This window comes from Danio rerio, chromosome 13 (assembly GCF_052040795.2).
Source record: "Danio rerio strain M-AB ecotype USA chromosome 13, GRCz13ab, whole genome shotgun sequence".
Lineage (NCBI taxonomy): Eukaryota > Metazoa > Chordata > Actinopteri > Cypriniformes > Danionidae > Danio > Danio rerio.
Window position 1 is genome coordinate 13,620,453 of NC_141033.1, and position 18,484 is coordinate 13,638,936.

At 36.9% G+C, this 18,484-nt stretch overlaps 1 protein-coding gene and 1 long non-coding RNA gene across 2 annotated transcripts in view; both read right to left on the bottom strand.

Moving 5' to 3' along the window:
- The window catches only part of LOC147834145 (uncharacterized), a 762,525-nt gene that overhangs the window by 401,471 nt on the left and 342,570 nt on the right, over positions 1–18,484 (bottom strand). The window lies entirely within an intron of this gene.
- pimr47 (Pim proto-oncogene, serine/threonine kinase, related 47) overlaps positions 8,541–18,484 on the bottom strand; it is a 149,615-nt gene continuing 139,671 nt past the window's right edge. Inside the window, exon 8 of the mRNA XM_087279085.1 lies at positions 8,541–10,354. Within this exon, the coding sequence (XP_087135211.1) occupies positions 10,320–10,354 (35 nt within the window). The 3' untranslated portion in view covers positions 8,541–10,319. The remainder of the gene's footprint in view (positions 10,355–18,484) is intronic.

The following is an 18,484-nucleotide window of genomic DNA, read 5'->3' on the forward strand; positions in this document are numbered from 1 at the left end:
CAGATCTACAGTATACAGGCAAATCCAGAGCCGTGGTCATAAACAGGTGGATGGTCAAAAGGCAGACAGGAATAAATAATAAATCAAAGTGAGGGTTAAAACCGGCAAGGCAAGGAAAACTCGTCGTAAAGTTCACAATACAGTTAAACAAGACTCAGCCCTGATGAGTGATTGTGTGTGTGTGTGTGTGTGTGTGTGTGTGTGTGTGTGTGTGTGTGTGTGTGTGTGTGATGTTTTTAAAGTCCATGTAATCAGTTCTTGACAATCCTCCGGCTGTGGAATCCAGAACAGGTGCGTGCAAGCGGTGCATGACTGGTTCTGTAGTCCATATAATGTCAGATTTGTAGTTCTATGGCTATCTACGTGTTTACCAGCAATCTACAAGGATAAGATTACTGGTTATTGGGACAGGAACAGATAGAAGTAAACAACAATAAGGATAACTGAGCCAAATAAAGGACACTGATGGAAAATAAATAAACAGGACATAAATGGAGAAAAACAAGAAACAGGTGGGACTAATAATTGACGGGTTACTGGGGCAACCAATGCATCCTTTTCACTTAGAGGTGTGGTACAGTACAGTTCAGTACAGTATGATTCATTACAGGTCACCCTAAAGGGGGTTGCCAAATGCAATGCCATTTGGAGTTGTAAACACTGTTTTCTGTGAGGGTATGCACACCGGCCTTGATATTCGGCATCTGTTACAATTCCTTAGTAACGAATAGACAACTATGTAAAGACTGGCTTGGATTTCTGCTATGAATAGTACCCTTACATGGTAGGCATGGTGGACTTGGAGTATTTTTGCATAATAAGATATAAGAAATAATATAAAAAGAAATACATCGATGCAATGACAGAAAGGGTACTGGAAGTTTATTACCAGTTTTTTTTTTTGTTTGTTTGTTTTTTTGTTTTTTTACTGTGATTTATAAAAATAAAATACAGACAATAATTTTTTCACACTTTCAATAATTTTTTTATTTATTTTAATGTCAATAAAAGTCACTTTAAAGTCACCTAGTTTGAGATGCACTGTAATGCAGTTTAAAAGCATAAAAAAGCAGAAGAAAAATGTGAATTGCAAATGGATTAATTACAGATTTATTTTATTGTGTAGTTAGTGTTCATAAATGTTTCCCCCACAAAAATATTACACAAAATTTCAACCTGATATGAAAAATGGGAAAAAATCTAAGTCGGCTGACATTACTGTTACTGAAGATTTTTTATTGGTGAGGTAAGATGTAAAATTTGACAACTGTTTTCAAAGACAATGCGTTATAGGTTATGATGCATCCACTCTTTTGTATTTTGTGATGTCTTTAAGATATCCGTGTTGGGAAAAACTATAGTAGTTTATATTAAACATGTTTTTGATCCACATAGTAAAGTGAATAATGTGCACAAGAATACTGTAGCACAAACAACTGATAAACTGTAATAAATACTGTAATATTAATGTAAACTGTGGTTCATTGTGAAAATTATAGCGTAGAAAACTGAAGCCTATTGAATAATTTGTTTATTACTACTGTTGTGTCATACCACAGCAACAATATAATTACTACGCCAGTTTAATTCATGTAATTATCTATAGTATGCTTCCAAACACTATTTATTTTTTCATGTACTGTAGCATAATAGCTTATACAGTATCTACCTCCTCGATTACATGCAAGTATATTTTAGTTCAGTAGAAAACTCAGCCGTCTTCAAGATATGAGGATCATGCAGAATATATGTGGTTATTTTCTATTTATATCTTCTTAAAAATATAGTATAAATTGCAACAATACAAACTTTCCCCTAGTCTCCCATTCAGATTTTTATTTCCTGCCCTCTATCTGAATTTTGCACGTCACCAGAACCACGTGATTGAAAACAACTTATACTAGACAGTGGAAATGACAAACAAACAAATTCAGTGAAAATGAAAAAATGAGCAAGGTTACTGACTGATCAGGTTGCAGCAACCAATCACCTGCACCATATAGATGAAAGCTGATTGGATGCATGGGAGCCAAGAGAGGTTTGTGAAAGATTTTTGTATTTATACTAGAGCTAACTTTAGCCAATAAAAACTGGAAAAGAATCTAAAGTTTTGGCTAATTGAAGACTGACATTTTGGTTGCTTCACCTTCATTCAAAACAAATTCCCATTTGCACAAATTCCATTTGTCTTGTTTGCACAGATTTGAGAAACTTCACAGTACAAAGGTAAATGTGACCACACAGTTTTATATTCATCTAGTGTAAATCCTCCCAGTGAGCACATTCTAAACACAACTTTTGCTGATTTAAATGAATTTCTTCTGTGCATTAAATACTTCTGCACATTTTTAATCATCTGTTGGCCATTTGCAGGGAATGCATTGGATAGTTTGAGCAAAGTGTCATGCTATTCCTAGGAAAAATATTTTAGTTTATTTGATTTTAAATGCAATGTTATTCATGTCGGATAAAAGCGTTTACCAAATTCATATTGTGTGTAAAGTGAATATAAATATCAATTTATATTGAGTAGTGTTAGTGAGACCAGGGGGCACCCAACCTGTAGTCTGAGTGGGTCCTAATGCCCCAGTATAGTGATGGGGACTCTATACTGCTTAGTGAGTGCTGTCTTACAGATAAGACGTTAAACCAAAGCCCCGACTCTCTGTAGTTAATAAAAATTCCAGGATGTCCTTCGAAAAGAGTAGGGGTTTAACCCCAGCATCTTGGCCAAATCAGCCCTCTGTCCATCGAGGCCTCCTAACCATCCCCATTTTACAATGTACTGTAGATTGTGTCCAAGCAGCTTAACACAGAGGTTCAAGTAAAGTCCAGAATTCAGAGTTGAAGCTCTGTTTAGTTCAGTTTAGTGTGGTTAAAATTTCATTGCTGAAAAAAATCCATTGATGCGCAGCTCCACAAGTCCTAAACCAAGCAAGCTAATGGCGACAGGGACAAGGAACAAAACTTCACCAATTGACGAAGTGAAGAAAAACTTGAGCTGCAAGTCTAGGCAGTACAGTAATGTTTGCATCGTTGCATATGTAAGTATGTATATAACGGTTCTGTCTAGTTCTTGAATCTGATTTGCTCATAGCTGAGAAATACATTAATGGGTGATCAGAACTGTGGGTTCTATATGCTTATCCAAATTAGCTAATATTATATTTCAAAGCCAATCACTTTAATGTGAAAATTTTAAATAATAACACCAATTATATCAAGTTATCTTCAAATGTTTTTTTGTGTGTGTATTTGAAATATTTTGTTTTGAAAATATTAACTAAGAGCCCCCCACTATACTTAATTTCGACCATCTCCTGAAAAATGTAGCTTGAAATAATCAAGAAATAACTAGGTCTAATTTTCAGCTTTTTTGTGTGTGTTTACTAAGTTAAAAAAGCATTCACATGAAACATCTATGCTGTTTATTATTTAAAAAAATAATAATCATTTTGTGTCTGTCCCAACATTCTGGTTAACTATTTTACACAAAGTTCTAAAAAGCATGCACAACAATCTGTAAAATCACTTTTTAAAACAATAATAAGATGAAAATGCATTACGTTCTGTTTAGACATGCCACATACTGTATCTGGTATGAGCATCTTAAACTAAAGCACATTTTGCTATTGTCATCTCATTTTTAATGGTTTAAAGCATTTTGCATGATTTTTCATTAATAATAGGTTTCATTTAATGTATGCATTTGTTATATAATTCCAGTTTAACAATAATGGATGGAAAATGACTGAAATGTATCTGCAATTCTGATATGTGTCATGTATTTAAAATTCTGCAGTATTTTTGCTATATCCATATTCTGCTTTCAGTCAATAGTAAAACTAAATTTTAGAAACAGAACAGGAAACTACAGTGTAAAAATGATTTTTTTTATATTTCCCCTCTCTCTGTCCATGTGCCATGTTTTCAAACTCTATTCATTCTTTCTGTTTTGCATTCAAGTACGGTAGAGTAAAACTATGTATATTCAATTTCTTATCTATTCTATTACACGTGGTTCAACATTCATGCATGCAGCCCACTCCTATCTCTCTCTAACATACATTCTGGGCTTCATTAATATTCACTAGATCCGTCCTGCATGCAACTTGGCTTGGTTATTTTTTTTTAGAGTTATTAGGAGGGGGGCTAATTGTGCTTATTATGCATGGAAATGGGACAGAATAATTAAAATAAACAAGAATCGGGTCAGAGGTCTGAATAGTGGTAGTGCACAGGATTTTAATAATTTTATTTGAAGTGTTTATCACAAATTTTCACCTGAATTGTGAAAGCTGCGCGCATGCATGCAGGAAAATACTCCCCGTTATTTGGAAATATTGCCCAATATTAAACATTAATTCCCCATGTTGCACAGCAAACAACTGTTGGGACAGAAAGAGCTATAAATGAAGGTAATAATCTACGGGTAAAAACACAGCAAGCATACAAATTACACATTATGAAGACATGCACCAAGATAAAGCCTTTCCAACAGCTTTCATTTATTTCTATATTTTAGGATGAATGTCTTCAAATTACTCTTCAATTTAAAGTATTAAGGTACACTGTAAAAAACAAATGCTGGCTTCCACACAATTTCTTCAAACCAAATCTCCTACCACAGCTAGGCTAATGACATTCAGCCTAATGATTTCAGCCCTACTGACACCCTTTGCCAATGCATTGATGAAATTAAAAGTTGGATGTGCCAAAACTTTCTTCAGTTAAACAAAGAGAAAACTGAAGTCATTGCATTTGGGAAGAGAGATGAGGTTTACAAGTGAATGTGTACCTTGGATAGGGGTCAAACTACAAAAAATAAGGTAGAGAATCTTGGATTCTGGAGTCAGATGTGAGTTTCAGAAGTCAAGTCAAAGCAGAAAATAAATCAGCATACTATCATCTCAAACACATTGCAAGAATCAGATGCTTTGTTTCTAGTGAGGACTTAGAGAAAGTTGTTCAAGCTGTTATCACCAGCAGGTTTTATTACTGTAATGGCCTTTCCAAAAAGATCGCTGCAGCCAAGATTCTGACCAGAAACAGAAAATCAGAGCGCATCAAACCGGTCCTCGGGTCTTTACAATGGCTACCATTTACATTCAAAATAGATTTTAAAGTATTATTATTTGTCTATAAATCACCTCAATACATTAAAGATATGCTCACTGAATACAAACGTAACAGATCACTCAGATCATTAGGATCAATTAGGTCATAGCACGGTGAATCCGCCTTCAGCTACAACGGCCCCCGCTGTTGGAATCAGCTTCTGGAAATGATCAGATGTGCTCCAACATTAGATACTGTTTAGCTGTGCCATTACTGGATGAGCACTGTGCTACGTCCCACAGATCGCACTATTATGTATTTCCTTTATAATTCACTCTTTTATAACCTGTTTTAACACATTTTAATTTGTTTTTATCTGTTTTTAATAATTTTTATTCTTTGTTTTTGTATTTTATTGTAGGAATTGGTTTACAGTTGACCCAAAGAATGACCAGTCTGGTAGATGAAGAGCCGGAGTCAGAGATTTAAATAAATAAATCAAGTTTACTGAAGATAGTTTGCAGTTACATCAACAGAAGCCAGCTTCAACACTCGCAATGAGTTCCTATAGGCCGCTCTGCTTACAATCACCAATCAATAACAATTATACTCTCACATAACGTCATTAACTGCGTCATACATATAGGTGTTCTAACCTGATTGGTTAAAACACAGATAGACTAGGAAAATTTCCACGTGGGGTTCGTGCGTACAATTCTGAACAATATCTAAACATAAACGTCAGACATCCCTTAGACTGATTAGAGCTGACTCCAGACCTGTGAAACGGATTAACAATCAAATAAAACACACACACTTAAAATATAATCTGTTTCTTATCCAAGGCTGAGTGTACTCTCAGCCGTCTTTATCAAAGCTGGTTAAAAACCGGTATAATCTACATTCAGGCAGTTATAATATCCTTACTACACAAAGTCTATTTTGAATAAAAAGTAGAATCACTTTAAAATAATTAACCGTAAAAACAGTAAAATCACTTTAGACATTTTAGATAGTGTTAACTCATAGAAATAACAATAGAAACAGTTGTTTCCAGTCCTCAGCCCTCAGTTCCACTCAAGGTCTCCATGACCTCTGACCTAGTTTGGTGGCTTCTGAAAAAAGTTATAAAGAGGCAGGCAAATGCACTGAACATTCTTATATTAAGCAATGTGTTAACTTATTCATTAATTAAAATCAATTCACAGTTAAATACTCACAAATGATCAAATAATTATATTTAATAAAAAATTAAGAGAAACAAGATGATGAGAAAAGGATAAACGTTGTGATAGCTTGGAAAGCAGAAATCTGAATCCTTCATTATAACTGTCTCTTTTGTTTAAGTAAAGCACCTTGAATTACCATTGTTTATAAAATGTCCTACGCTGTAATTTACAGTTTTTTTCCGGCAGTTAGGGTGGCGGGGGAAAAAAAAGTAAAATAACGGCCGTTAAATTACAAAAAATTACTGTAAGATAACTTAAATTAACTTAAATTTTAATTTCTGGTTAATTTCGTTAATTAATATGTTTTTTACCGCAAATTTCTGTAATTTAATGTCTGTTTTGACGGTAAATTTCTGTAATTTAGTGGCTGTTATTCGATGGTAAATCTCTGTAATTCAATGTCTGTTATTTTACGGTAAATTTCTGTAATTTTGTGGCCGTGATTCTATGTAAAATTTCTGTAATTTAACGTCCATTATTTTAAGGTAAATTTCTGTAGGTTAGTGCCCATTATTCTATAGAAAATTACTGTAATTTAACGTCTGTTATTTAAATTTTCTGTAAATTAGCGGTCGTTATTTTACATTATTTTCTGGTGCTCCAGCTGTGGGAAAACAATGCACAATTACGGATTTTTTTTACAGTACATATAAATAAACTAGCCTTGACTTGCCTTCCTAATTATCCAACATAAATTAAGTTAACTTAATTGTTTTTTTACAAATTTAAGTGGATTCAAAATAAAACTATTAGGTTGTTGCAAAAACAACTTGAGAATTTTGATGTTTCAACTGATTTTAAATAAGTAGTTTGAAAAAGCAATTTTTAAGCGTAAATAAATAACCCCCAGTCTCAGTCATTAACATTTCGAAAGTCTTTTCTCCTTTGTACTCTCTCTTTAAGCAGAGTTTAGAGCGTGTTTTGCAACTGCAGTACACCCATTAGTCTGAAAGATACACCTGTTCTCTTTTATACTTTACAGGAATGCGAACCTGTGAAATTGCATTAGAAACGATCAAAGCTGTGGGACTACGACCAGGTTCATTGTTTATATTGCTGTGCGCTGAATACAGTATGCGTTCTCTGGAACTGAATGAGATTATTGTGAATAATGAAACTGTAGTAGGTTGATGGCGTGGGCTCTGGTGTTAGGCAGCTGTGGATCTTCTCTTTATTAATTCTGTTCTGGTTGAGCAGAGACAGAAGAGTGATTTTGCCTCACCGGAGCCAAACGCTTTAATGTGATTTGAGCACGGTAGCATTCAGATGCTAAATTATGAGCACACATACACACCGGACAAAGTTATTGCTGTATTAGTTCCCCTGGAAACCTCATTTGTACCGCAACTGTCCTGTAGGTGCATTTAGAGAGTTTGCTCTAGTATGCGTTCATTCATTTATGTGCTCAAGAGACACACACAGTCTCTACACAGTATTTTATGCTGTATATTTCTGTAGAAATGCATCCAGCATACACCATTTTAGGCATCATTCATCCATTGCACATTCTATTACTTTAAAAAAATTGTCTTGAGTTTTTCTCATCTCTTTAATTTAAAATACTTCTGCAGAGTTATTCACAGTCAGTGCAAAAATCTGCTTACCTCCTTGGAGCTGCTTATTATTTTTTTACTTATTTATTTCATGCTTAGTCTATGGGTGCTTTGTTTTCCATTTTATTTTGATAGTGTGTTGACTACAGTAACAAGTTTTACTTATTACTAACATATTAGCAGTCTGTTTGGGTTATGGTTAGGGCTTGTAGAATAAGTTGACATGTTTACAGTTCATAGAATGTCTCTTAAGGCAGGGGTTCCCAAACTTTTTAGCCCAAGATTCCCAAAATAACAAGGCCAGTAACTCACAATCCTGCTATCCTCAGAGGTGGTTATAAATTTACAAGTGTTGCATGCAACTGTGCACACACATACAGTACACTAATAGGTATTCATAAACAATAAGGATACTGACAACAGTCTAACAAACATTTAATTTCTTATAATCTAATTTTAACATAATTTCTAATGAGATTAGTGGGCAAATAGTTGAAAGCATTCTTGGTTTAATTTTTGAGACTTCCTCAACATTCATTCATGACTAATTGTTTTTGTCTGCTGCAACTGACGATATTTCTGTGTTGTTAACCTAACGTAACAACCCCAGGTATTGCAATCTGATGCAAAATAAATAAATAAATGAAAGGCTTGTTGGCTTTTTGTATGCAAGTTTTTTTTTTTTTTATGTAACTGTTTTAGATATTTTGTTATGGATAAAATATGGTTATAAAAGTTTAATGCATTGACTTTTGTAAGTCGAATTATTAGCCCTCCTTTGAATTTTTTTTTTCTTTTTTAAATATTTCCCAAATGATGTTTAACAGAGCAAGGAAATTTTCACAGTATGTCTGATAATATTTTTTCTTCTGGAAAAAGTCTTATTTGTTTTATTTAAGCTAGGATAAAAGCAGTCCTGAAATTTTTTAAAAACATTTTAAGGTCAAAATTATTAGCTCATTTAAGTTATATATATCTTTTCAAAAGTATACAGAACCATTATTCTACAATAACTCGTCTTATTACCCTAACTTGCCAAGTGAACCTAATTAACCTAGTTAAGCCTTTAAATGTCACTTTAAGCTGTATAGAAGTGGCTTGAAAAATATAGTCAAATATTATTTACTATCACCATGGCAAACATAAAATAAATCAGTTATTAGAAATGAGTTCTTAAAACTATTATGCTTAGATATTAAACAGAAATTGGGGAAAAAAATAAACAGGGGGGCTAATAATTGTGACTTCATATATATACTGTATATATATGGGGGTGGGTGGGGGTTCACGTGAACACAGCTGCTGCACTCGTGCATCCAGGTTCATCATGAACAACTCAGTGCGCATGTGCTAGTTGCACTATCGCGGTCTGATTATGTTTCAATCAAGGTTTGTTGATGTCTTAAATAATCATTTCAAATGACCAACATTTTTCAAAATGGATATATCTCGTTTTGCAATGTAACTCTTCATATATATATACATATATATACATACATACACACACACACACACACACACACACACCTTTAGTTTTTTAGGAAATTGACAGATTATTTCACTGTATTATTTAACTCATTCTTTGGCTGTGATCATTTAGATAATTTTGCATTGAAACTGTGTGTTGGAAGTCCAAAACCACCCTGTACCAAAGAGGTCTATATTTTACGCAAAATTCATTCATTTCTTTTCGACTGTAAAAAAAACTAGATTAACTTGAATGAAAATAGGGTGAGTAAATTATCAGAAAATGTTCATTCGGGAAGTAAACTTTTTATAATTTGTAATTTAGCAAAAACATCTGACTCATCCCCTTTAGCTTTTAGAAGTTTAAAATTGGCCTTAATTAGTCATCAGGTCCATCACTTTATTCGTAGAGTCACTACAACCTCAGAACAAGAACCACATTATCAGTATTAATTATTACGTCAGACATGTGGTCATTAAGCTAATGAGCTGAGATTCTGGACTAGAATTAACAGAGACGCCACACATAATTAACAGTCAGAGTCTTCTTCTGTGCTATTAAAAACCAATTTACACTGCGGCTGCAGCCTGCTAATGCCTGCAAGAGGAATTACTCTCTCCACATCTGGCACAGATCGTTTTCTTTCCAGGTTCCTATCTGTCCTCCCTCTTCCATCTCTCCTTCTGTATCTGACACTCCTCCTTAGATTTCCTCTTTCATCTTTCTTGACATCTGTTTATACCTTTCTGGCATACCCAAACCAATGCTCTCTTCCCTTTGGGATAAAAGAAACCATTAAAACCCCAATGTCTTATTAAGCCACAGAGAGAGAAAACATTAAAGAGAGTGTAAGAAATGAAGAAAAGGGTAGAGGACGATTACAAGGAGATGAAGAGTTGTGAAAGCTGGTGTTTTGTGATTGTTTTGCTCTGGAGACGCTGTGCATCTCGCTGAACTCATTTCCTCTGTCCATCCCCTGATGACTGGCTGATTATAACAGGAAGATGAAGCTCACCTTATCAGGTGACCCTGAGACTTCTGAAGTACTGTGATTTGGAGAAATGAAGAAATGGGCTATTCATACTCCTGTACACAAACACACACACACACACAAACACCAACCGGCAAAAGAACTGCTCCGAAGCAGGAGCTCTTAAACAAAAGGAATGAACTGATATGTAGTTTTTATTATTAAGGGAAAACAAAATACTTTGCCCCTAATTATAATAATTGATTGACCCACCCTTAGTAGCAACAATTTCAATCAAGGATTTTCAATGGCTGCATTTCCACTATTGGGCCAATGCGAGCCAGGGCTTTTATCCGGCCGGGCCGGGCCAATTGCCCGAGAGGTTGAGTAATGAGACCAAAATCATGTCGCGTTTCCACTGTCGGGCTAGTAGCTCGCAGCGCGTCACGCAAACACCGCCCCCAGAACGTCCCCCAAATCAAACGTCACACAACCCACTTCAGCAGGAATCAGGCAGATAAAAAATCACACCATAGAATCATCTCGAAACGAAACCATTAGAATGAAGACAACCGAAACAAACAAATGACACGTTACTGTACAGCAGTACATTAAATGTCTATACGCCCAAACCAGTGTATTTCCATTTATTACATTTGTTTACTCACCGACCGACTGTTGGCATTGTGCATCGAGTGCTCTCGCCACTAACTGAGGGACCCAGCACGGTGAGCACACCATCCATAATATAAAGCCACAGAAATTCTCCGTTATAACTCAGTATGAAATGCATTTTATAACATCCTTGTTTTGTTTTAACATCCTTTGTTTGTTTTCAGCACATAAGAGCAAGTAGCCTAATAAAATATAGCCATATTTGTTGCGCTCAGCAGCTATTCACTAAAGCTCTACATTTAAAGTTTCATTTATAAATTTGACAACGTCATATAAAAACATAAACACTTGTTTGAGGACATAGAACACATTTTGTGTTTGGACTTTTGCCTAATGCGTTTAAAGCGGCGCTGCGCAGGACTGGGTGACAGAAAAAAAAGTAGGCTAGATTCTGCTTTCACTCACCCAAAAATGCTCTGTTTGCATGATTTGATTAATATCATCGTATCCAAATACTTTATACATAAAATATTTCAAACTTTCTCCGGTGTTTACTGTTTTTAGAAAATATCTAAAATCTTTTTTTCAGATAGGTCTTTGTAAAATGAAAGTTTAATATGGCTTTAAAACGGTTTGATTTATGTATTGTATATAGGCTACCTATATTGTTATAGCTAGCTTTTGTTCATTTATATAATGCTATATTTATTTAATGCGATTTTATTATATCTGATATTTGTAATTCTTTAAATTACATTTCAATATAGCTTAGGCTATTTTATCAATATATGACACTATATTGTTTAAAGTCTACGAAAGTGGGCACGTAATTTGTAAAGTTTTATGTTATTCTGTTGTATTCATATAGTGTATTATCTCCAAAATAAATTTAAAAAAAGAAAAAAGCTACTCGCGGCATCAACAGAGTTGTGAAGAGAGCGCTCTTTTTTGTCAGTCTCACACACAAATACAGGCATCTAAACGTGCACAAATACACCTTTTAAACTTTACAAAAAATCTCGAAAACCTTTACTGTCTGCTGTGTCTTTAATATGATGTAAAGGTTATTATGCTTTATTTAAACAGGATGCAGCAAAGAATGCCACTATAAATTAAAACTACTTTATTATTTTATGCAACACCCTTACATTTAAAAGGGAAACATAAGAGCGAGCGATCATACGCCCCATAAAAGACCCCATAAGGCTAGCTGTTTTCTTTCCTTTTTATTTATTTATTTATTTATTTGGCCATGCACTCATGTGCGATCGGAAAACTGTGCCCGCCTCTCCTTTCACTCCGCCCTGAAGCCGGCCGACCGCTGGCCGCAAGTAAGCACCGCTCAGGACTTTGACTAGGCCACTCCAAAGCCTTAATTTTTGTTTTTCTTCAGGAATTCAGACTGGTGTGCTTTGGATCATTGTCCTGCTTGGGGCTGTGCGATTTGAGGAAAATATCTAATTGCAATTTTTTGACACATATTGCGATTTGAATTTGAGATTTGATTGTGCAGTCAAGCTTCAGCTCTTTAATCTGTATTTCAGCTTCTTGCTGCTAAAATGCAGGTAGTGTTAGTAAAAAATAACTTAAAAGATATTAACTTAGCTAACAACTCTGAAATTGTATTTTGTTGTTGCTTTCTACAAGATTGAGTGTACCTGGCGGTACTTTTAGTTGACATAGGGCAAGGTTTGCACTTGACATTGGTGGGGACGGGTGAATCAAACAACCCCGAGCTCCCACCCCTCAAGAATGAATATTGTTTATATTCATATTATTTTCAGGGGGCTAACAATTCTGACTTTTAATTGTGTGTGTGTGTGTGTATATATATATATATATATATATATATATATATATATATATATATATATATATATATATATATATATATATATTATAACCACACTTTTTGATATAACAAAAGTATTTCCAAATATTTTGTCAAATTGCTTACCATACTATTTTAATATTTTAAATGTTTATTTACAAATGTGCTTTTAAATTGTAAGTTTTATATTACAGTTTTATAAAAATAACAAAATATGAAAATATCATTAAAAAAATGTGTTATTGCCAAATGCACATTTATAATAAACACTTAAAATATTAAAATAGTATGGCAAACAATTTGACAAAATATTCAATAAGCTAATCCAGCAAAAATGTATTCTTAAAATGTCACTAAAATGTAATATTTATATATCATAATTAAATAGAAAACCAGACGAATAACTGCAAAACGTTTTCGTTTTTCAGAAAAAAATAACCACCCTTTTTAATAAGCTGGCTACAGGCCTGATAGTGTAATGTTAAAATATGTTTTATTAACTGATATAAGGTGAGTTTAATAAAGACTTTTTGCACTATTTAGCCATAGTGCAAATTAAACATCTCTCATATATCAGTATTAATAGAAGATGGAACACAGGCTGTAGCTTTTCTGTTAGACTGTTTCAACTGAAGTTGCACGGAGAACTGGTGGTGTTCAGATACTTTTGCATTCAGCTGTTTATTCTGCAGTTAGTTTTCAGGGCATATAATTCAGACTAGTCTGCCATAACGACAGACTGTGTGCTAAAGTAGGGGAAAAAACAAGAGCATTAACAGCATTATCATAACATTCATTCATTGGCGAACTTGAGTTTATGTGACTAACACTTTTCATTGAAAAAAGCTCTTTATGGCTGCTGCCATCCTCACCTATGTGTGTCACACAACTCACAACTTGATTGCACAGGAAATTCCCCTGCACTGTTTTGGCACTACTGAATGAGGCTACAGCCTCTGACATAATAGCAGGGAAAGGCTCAGCCAATCACAATGTTCATATATGTTTGGGGGCGGTGCGACTCAGGGAGAGACGAGATTTAACCATTTCTGCATGTCAAGGTTGACAGCGCAATTTTTTTTTTTAAGTGGTTTAAATTATTGGTGGGGACATTTCAATAGTTGGTCCCCCTCCGCATCCCCTCTGTCCATGCTAAATCTACACCTCAGCTTTTTAGCAATACGCTCCTCATATCACATGTGGTGCTTTTTTAGGCGCTGGTTGTTGTATTTCCTCATGCTGTGGCAACAATTCTGCAACAGCTCAAACAAATGACCTGGTTTTGTTTGGTGTCTTTGACTTTGAAACCAAGATATTCCCATATTACCGACATGCTGTTTTTCTTTGATATTAATTAGTCTATTAATGCTTCTGAAGCAGCAGATGCCATCATCCCATTCATTTGTGCTTTCTTGTTTGTTTATTTTATTGTGGGTTTTCCACATAGTTCGGTTGTGCAATTCTGATTGGACAGAATGAACGTGTGCTCACTCAATTGGCTAGTAAGACTGTCACACACAGACGGCAGTCATGCATATGCTCTGAGCAAGGGAAGTTAAATAATCTTTCATATCACAGCTTCTTGTGATTAGCTAATCGCAACGTTTCAAATCGTAATTGCGATTCGATTTCGATTAAACGCACAGCCCTAGTTTCTGCAGAACCCAGGTGTGCTTTAGCTTTAGGTCACTAAGTGATGGCTAGATATTCTTCTTAAAGATATTTTGGTACACCACAGAATTCATGATTGAATTTATCACAGCAAACTGACACATTTCTGAAGTGTTGTGTTATTTCTATGCCACAAATAATAGAATACACAGCTTTTGTGTCAAAAAACTTTTGTCTTGTCAGTCCACAGAGTATTTTATGTTATGTTCTTTTTGCCATTTTTGCGCAGTCTTTTTCTTATGGTGGAGTTCTTAACTGAGGCAAGTGAGGCTGACAGGTTTATGGTTGTTAGTTGCAGCTCCGCTCTTAGGGTAATTTTGGTCAGCCAGCCAATCCTGGGAAGGTTCTCCACTTTTCCATGTTTTTGTCATTTGTAGATATTGACACTCACTATGGATCACTGCAGTCACAAAGCTTTAGAAATTGCATTGTAACATTTTCCTATTAAGTTTATTTGTTTTTGAATTTCTTTGGATATCTGCATGATGTCTAGGATCTTTTGGTCTACTTCACTTTGTCAAGCAGGTACTATTTAAGTAATTACTTGATTGCCAACGGGTGTTGCAGTAATACAATTAATTCAAAATACAAAAATAAAGCTCCATCCCTGACTTAGTATTTCTTTAATGAAATAAAAGTCTGTACTAACTTACAGTTTATGTAGACGTTATTATTTGACAAATCATTACTCACTTCCCTTCACTTTATTCCTTTTTTTATCAAGGGTTGCCACAGTGGAATGAACCACCCTTACAAATAATGTTTTACCAATTTATAGTATTAGATTTTAAATAAATAACTATACAAATGCATGTTACATTTTTAGGATAGTGCCCCCCTCCCTTTATATTTAGGTGTCCAAAAGAAGAAGAAAATCCCAGGCTAAATAAATACATAGTGTATTTAAGTCCACTATTGTATGTGAAACAGTTGAACTTTGCTTTTGGCTGCGTGTCTGTGTCGGCTCTGTGTCGTGTCAGTTATTGTAAATGGTGAAGGTGAGAGTAGGGTACAGTCTCTGGCCTGATGCCATGTTTATGTTAACCGTCAGTGATGTGTCGTGTGTCACCACAGAAATGAAGATGCCTGTTCCTCCAGACACAAACAGAACATTCATCATTCACACACACAGATAAGCACCAACATGCGCAATCACTTCAAATGTAACTTGGGACTTAAACTAGCTATAATAATGGATCACAGATTAGCTGTCATGACCATCTTAAAGCCTTGAACAGAGAGAGACCTGTGCTGTCCTAAAAGAGCAGAGGGACTTACGTCTAAATGTTTGCACTGCCACAACTCCAAACTGTTTTTTTTTTTTTCACTGTGTCAAAGATGAATATCTGCTTCCTGTCACTGGCACCAGAAATACAACAGGAGTCTGTCAGACTGACCTCAGATCAACAAGGAGAACATTTACTGCAGGTATTGTAAGTAGTACACAGACACAAACAGTGAAGACACGCGATGGGTGTATATGTGCCCATGACTGCGAACATGCATACAGATTAAAATATATAGATTTTTTTTTTCTACTACAGTAACATGACCAATTCAACAAACACATTCAAATCATTGCTAAATGTATCATGTCACTGAAGACCATCTCGAAATAATGACATGCAAATTGTGCCATAGAGTTCACATACAATCAAAAACACTGAGAGAGATGTAAGAAATGTATGCAAGAAAAAAATATATTTACTTCAATTTTATAGAGAAACGTTTTAATAAACTCAAGATATTTCTACCAAGAAAAGATTTTAGAAAAATTTTTTAGAAAAAAAATGTAATAGAAAAAGTGCTCTTAAATACCACAAACTGTCTTTAACCAGTCAGAGATTCCATTATAAACCTAACATATAAACATTTCTTGGTAAATTATTTAAAGACCAAATTATCATTTGTACATTGTCTTGGTCAGCAGCGATCTAGCAGTTAAGGAACACTGGAGAACGTTCGAGGTTACTAAAGTAACCCTTCGTTCCCCGAGGAGGGGAACGGAAGCACTATAAGTGGATTTGATTGTAAAATCCACGCATAGGGAGGTTCGGTTCAGAAGCTACTCGTCTGAAAGAGTATTGAACGGGCCAATTAAGAATGAATTGGCAGCGCAAGCCTGCGCAGGTGAGCGGCATAAGCAATCAACTGAGTATATAAGCTCACCTGGCGCCAGCAGACGCTATCCTTTTTAAGCTGAAGAGACTTTCAACAGCTAAGGGACAGTCATTATGGCGACGGAGTATAGTGCTTCCGTTCCCCTCCTCGGGGAACGAAGGGTTACTTTAGTAACCTCGAACGTTCCCCTTCGGGGGGAACTTCAGCACTATAAGTGGATTTGATTGTAAAATCCACGCATTGGGAGCCCACTGAAAGCGCCATAATGACTGCACCTTACCAACACCCCCGATGAGGAGATAGTCAAGCAAGCGTGACGCACCCACATCATGGGGGGCGCGGTCCTCCAACGTGTCCCTGGCCCTAATTTATCCTACTTCAACAGAAGTTTTACGGATTTATATATATTTTTTGGGAAGTCGTGAGCATCTAGATAATTCTAGGAAAATACGACAGTACGTTGGGAAGCGTGCAATCCCGATAGGGAGGACGCTGCGGAGGCCATCCGTTACCCAAGGGGGGATAGATGGCAGAATTTACATATGGACTAGCCCTAAAAAGGGGGAGTACGCATAGCAAAAGAGTGGTTAGCGGGGAGGGAAGACACGGGTCCGCCCAGGGGGGGGACTTAACCGTGGCGGAATAAGCATATGGGATCGCCTAGTGGGGATCACGCATAGCAGGCACCTTTACCCAAAACGCGGGCTGACCAGCGGGCAGACCTACAACGTAGTGGGCCAGCAAGTGACTCCTCCGCTGAGTCAGTGCTGGGGGCCACGGAGGAATCTGCAGGGCTCACCTGACGGGGAACTTTACTGACAGATAAAAAGGCGCACGTATCTCCGTGTTAGGGAAAATGGCGCAGCAAGCGTGTTTCAACACCCTACCGAATTGTTTCCTCAATCACCAAGGGTTACCTAATACCCTTGAGGAAACCGGCTCCACTCGCAGATTGTAAAACCTTGCAAATGTGTTGGGTGTCACCCAGCCCGCAGCTCTACAGATGTCTGTTAGAGGGGCGCCGCGTGCGTGCGCTCGAGAGGATGCGAAGCTCCGAGTGTAGTGCGCACGCGCTCTCGGGGGGCGCGGCTCATCTCGGCTCTGATAGTGAAAGAAAGGCATCCACAATCTAGTGGGAACTTATTTCGGTACGGCACTTCCCTGCTGCCGACCGCTATAACAGACGAAGAGCTGCTCAGATGATCTAAACTCTGAGTGCGGTCCGGATAATACGCAAAACGCGAACTGGACAATAAGAAGGGCTGGGTCTGCCTCCTCCGAGGGCAGCGCTTGCAGGCTCACTACCTCGTATTAAAACGGAGTGGTAGGAACCTTGGGCACATATCGCGGGCGGGGTCTCAGGACGTGAGAGAAGCCAGCCCAATTACAGGCACGAATCACTGACCGAAAAATGCCTCCGGGTCCCCGACCCTCTAATCGATATCAACGCGACCAGCAGAGCTGTCTTCAGGGACAGAAAGATACTGAGTCGAGGATCGAAGGGATCTGACGCGGCTTGTGTAGCGAGGGCGAGATCCTAAGAGGGCATGAGAGGGGGCGGGGTGGATTAATTCGCTTAACGCCCCTGAGGAACCGGATGATGAGGTTATGCGTTCCCACGGTGCTGCCAGCCACCGCGTTATGAGAGCGGAGATGGCAGCCACGTAACCTTGAGTGTGGAGGGCGACAGCCTGCTCTCCAACTTCTCTCGGCGTAAAGAAAGCACAACGCTGATCTGGCAAATTACGGGGGTCTTCTCAGCGAGAGACACACCATTCAGTGAATAGACTCCACGTCAGGGCATAGGCGCGCTCGGGGAGGGGGCTCTAGCCCGAGTGACGGTATTAGCCACCGCAATCGGAGGTTACCTAAGTCTTCCTCGCGTCTAAAATCTCTTCAAAGATCGGCGAGGGTGCCAGGTGGTGCCCTGTCCCTGAGAGAGTAGGTGCTCTCTCGAAGGGACTGCCA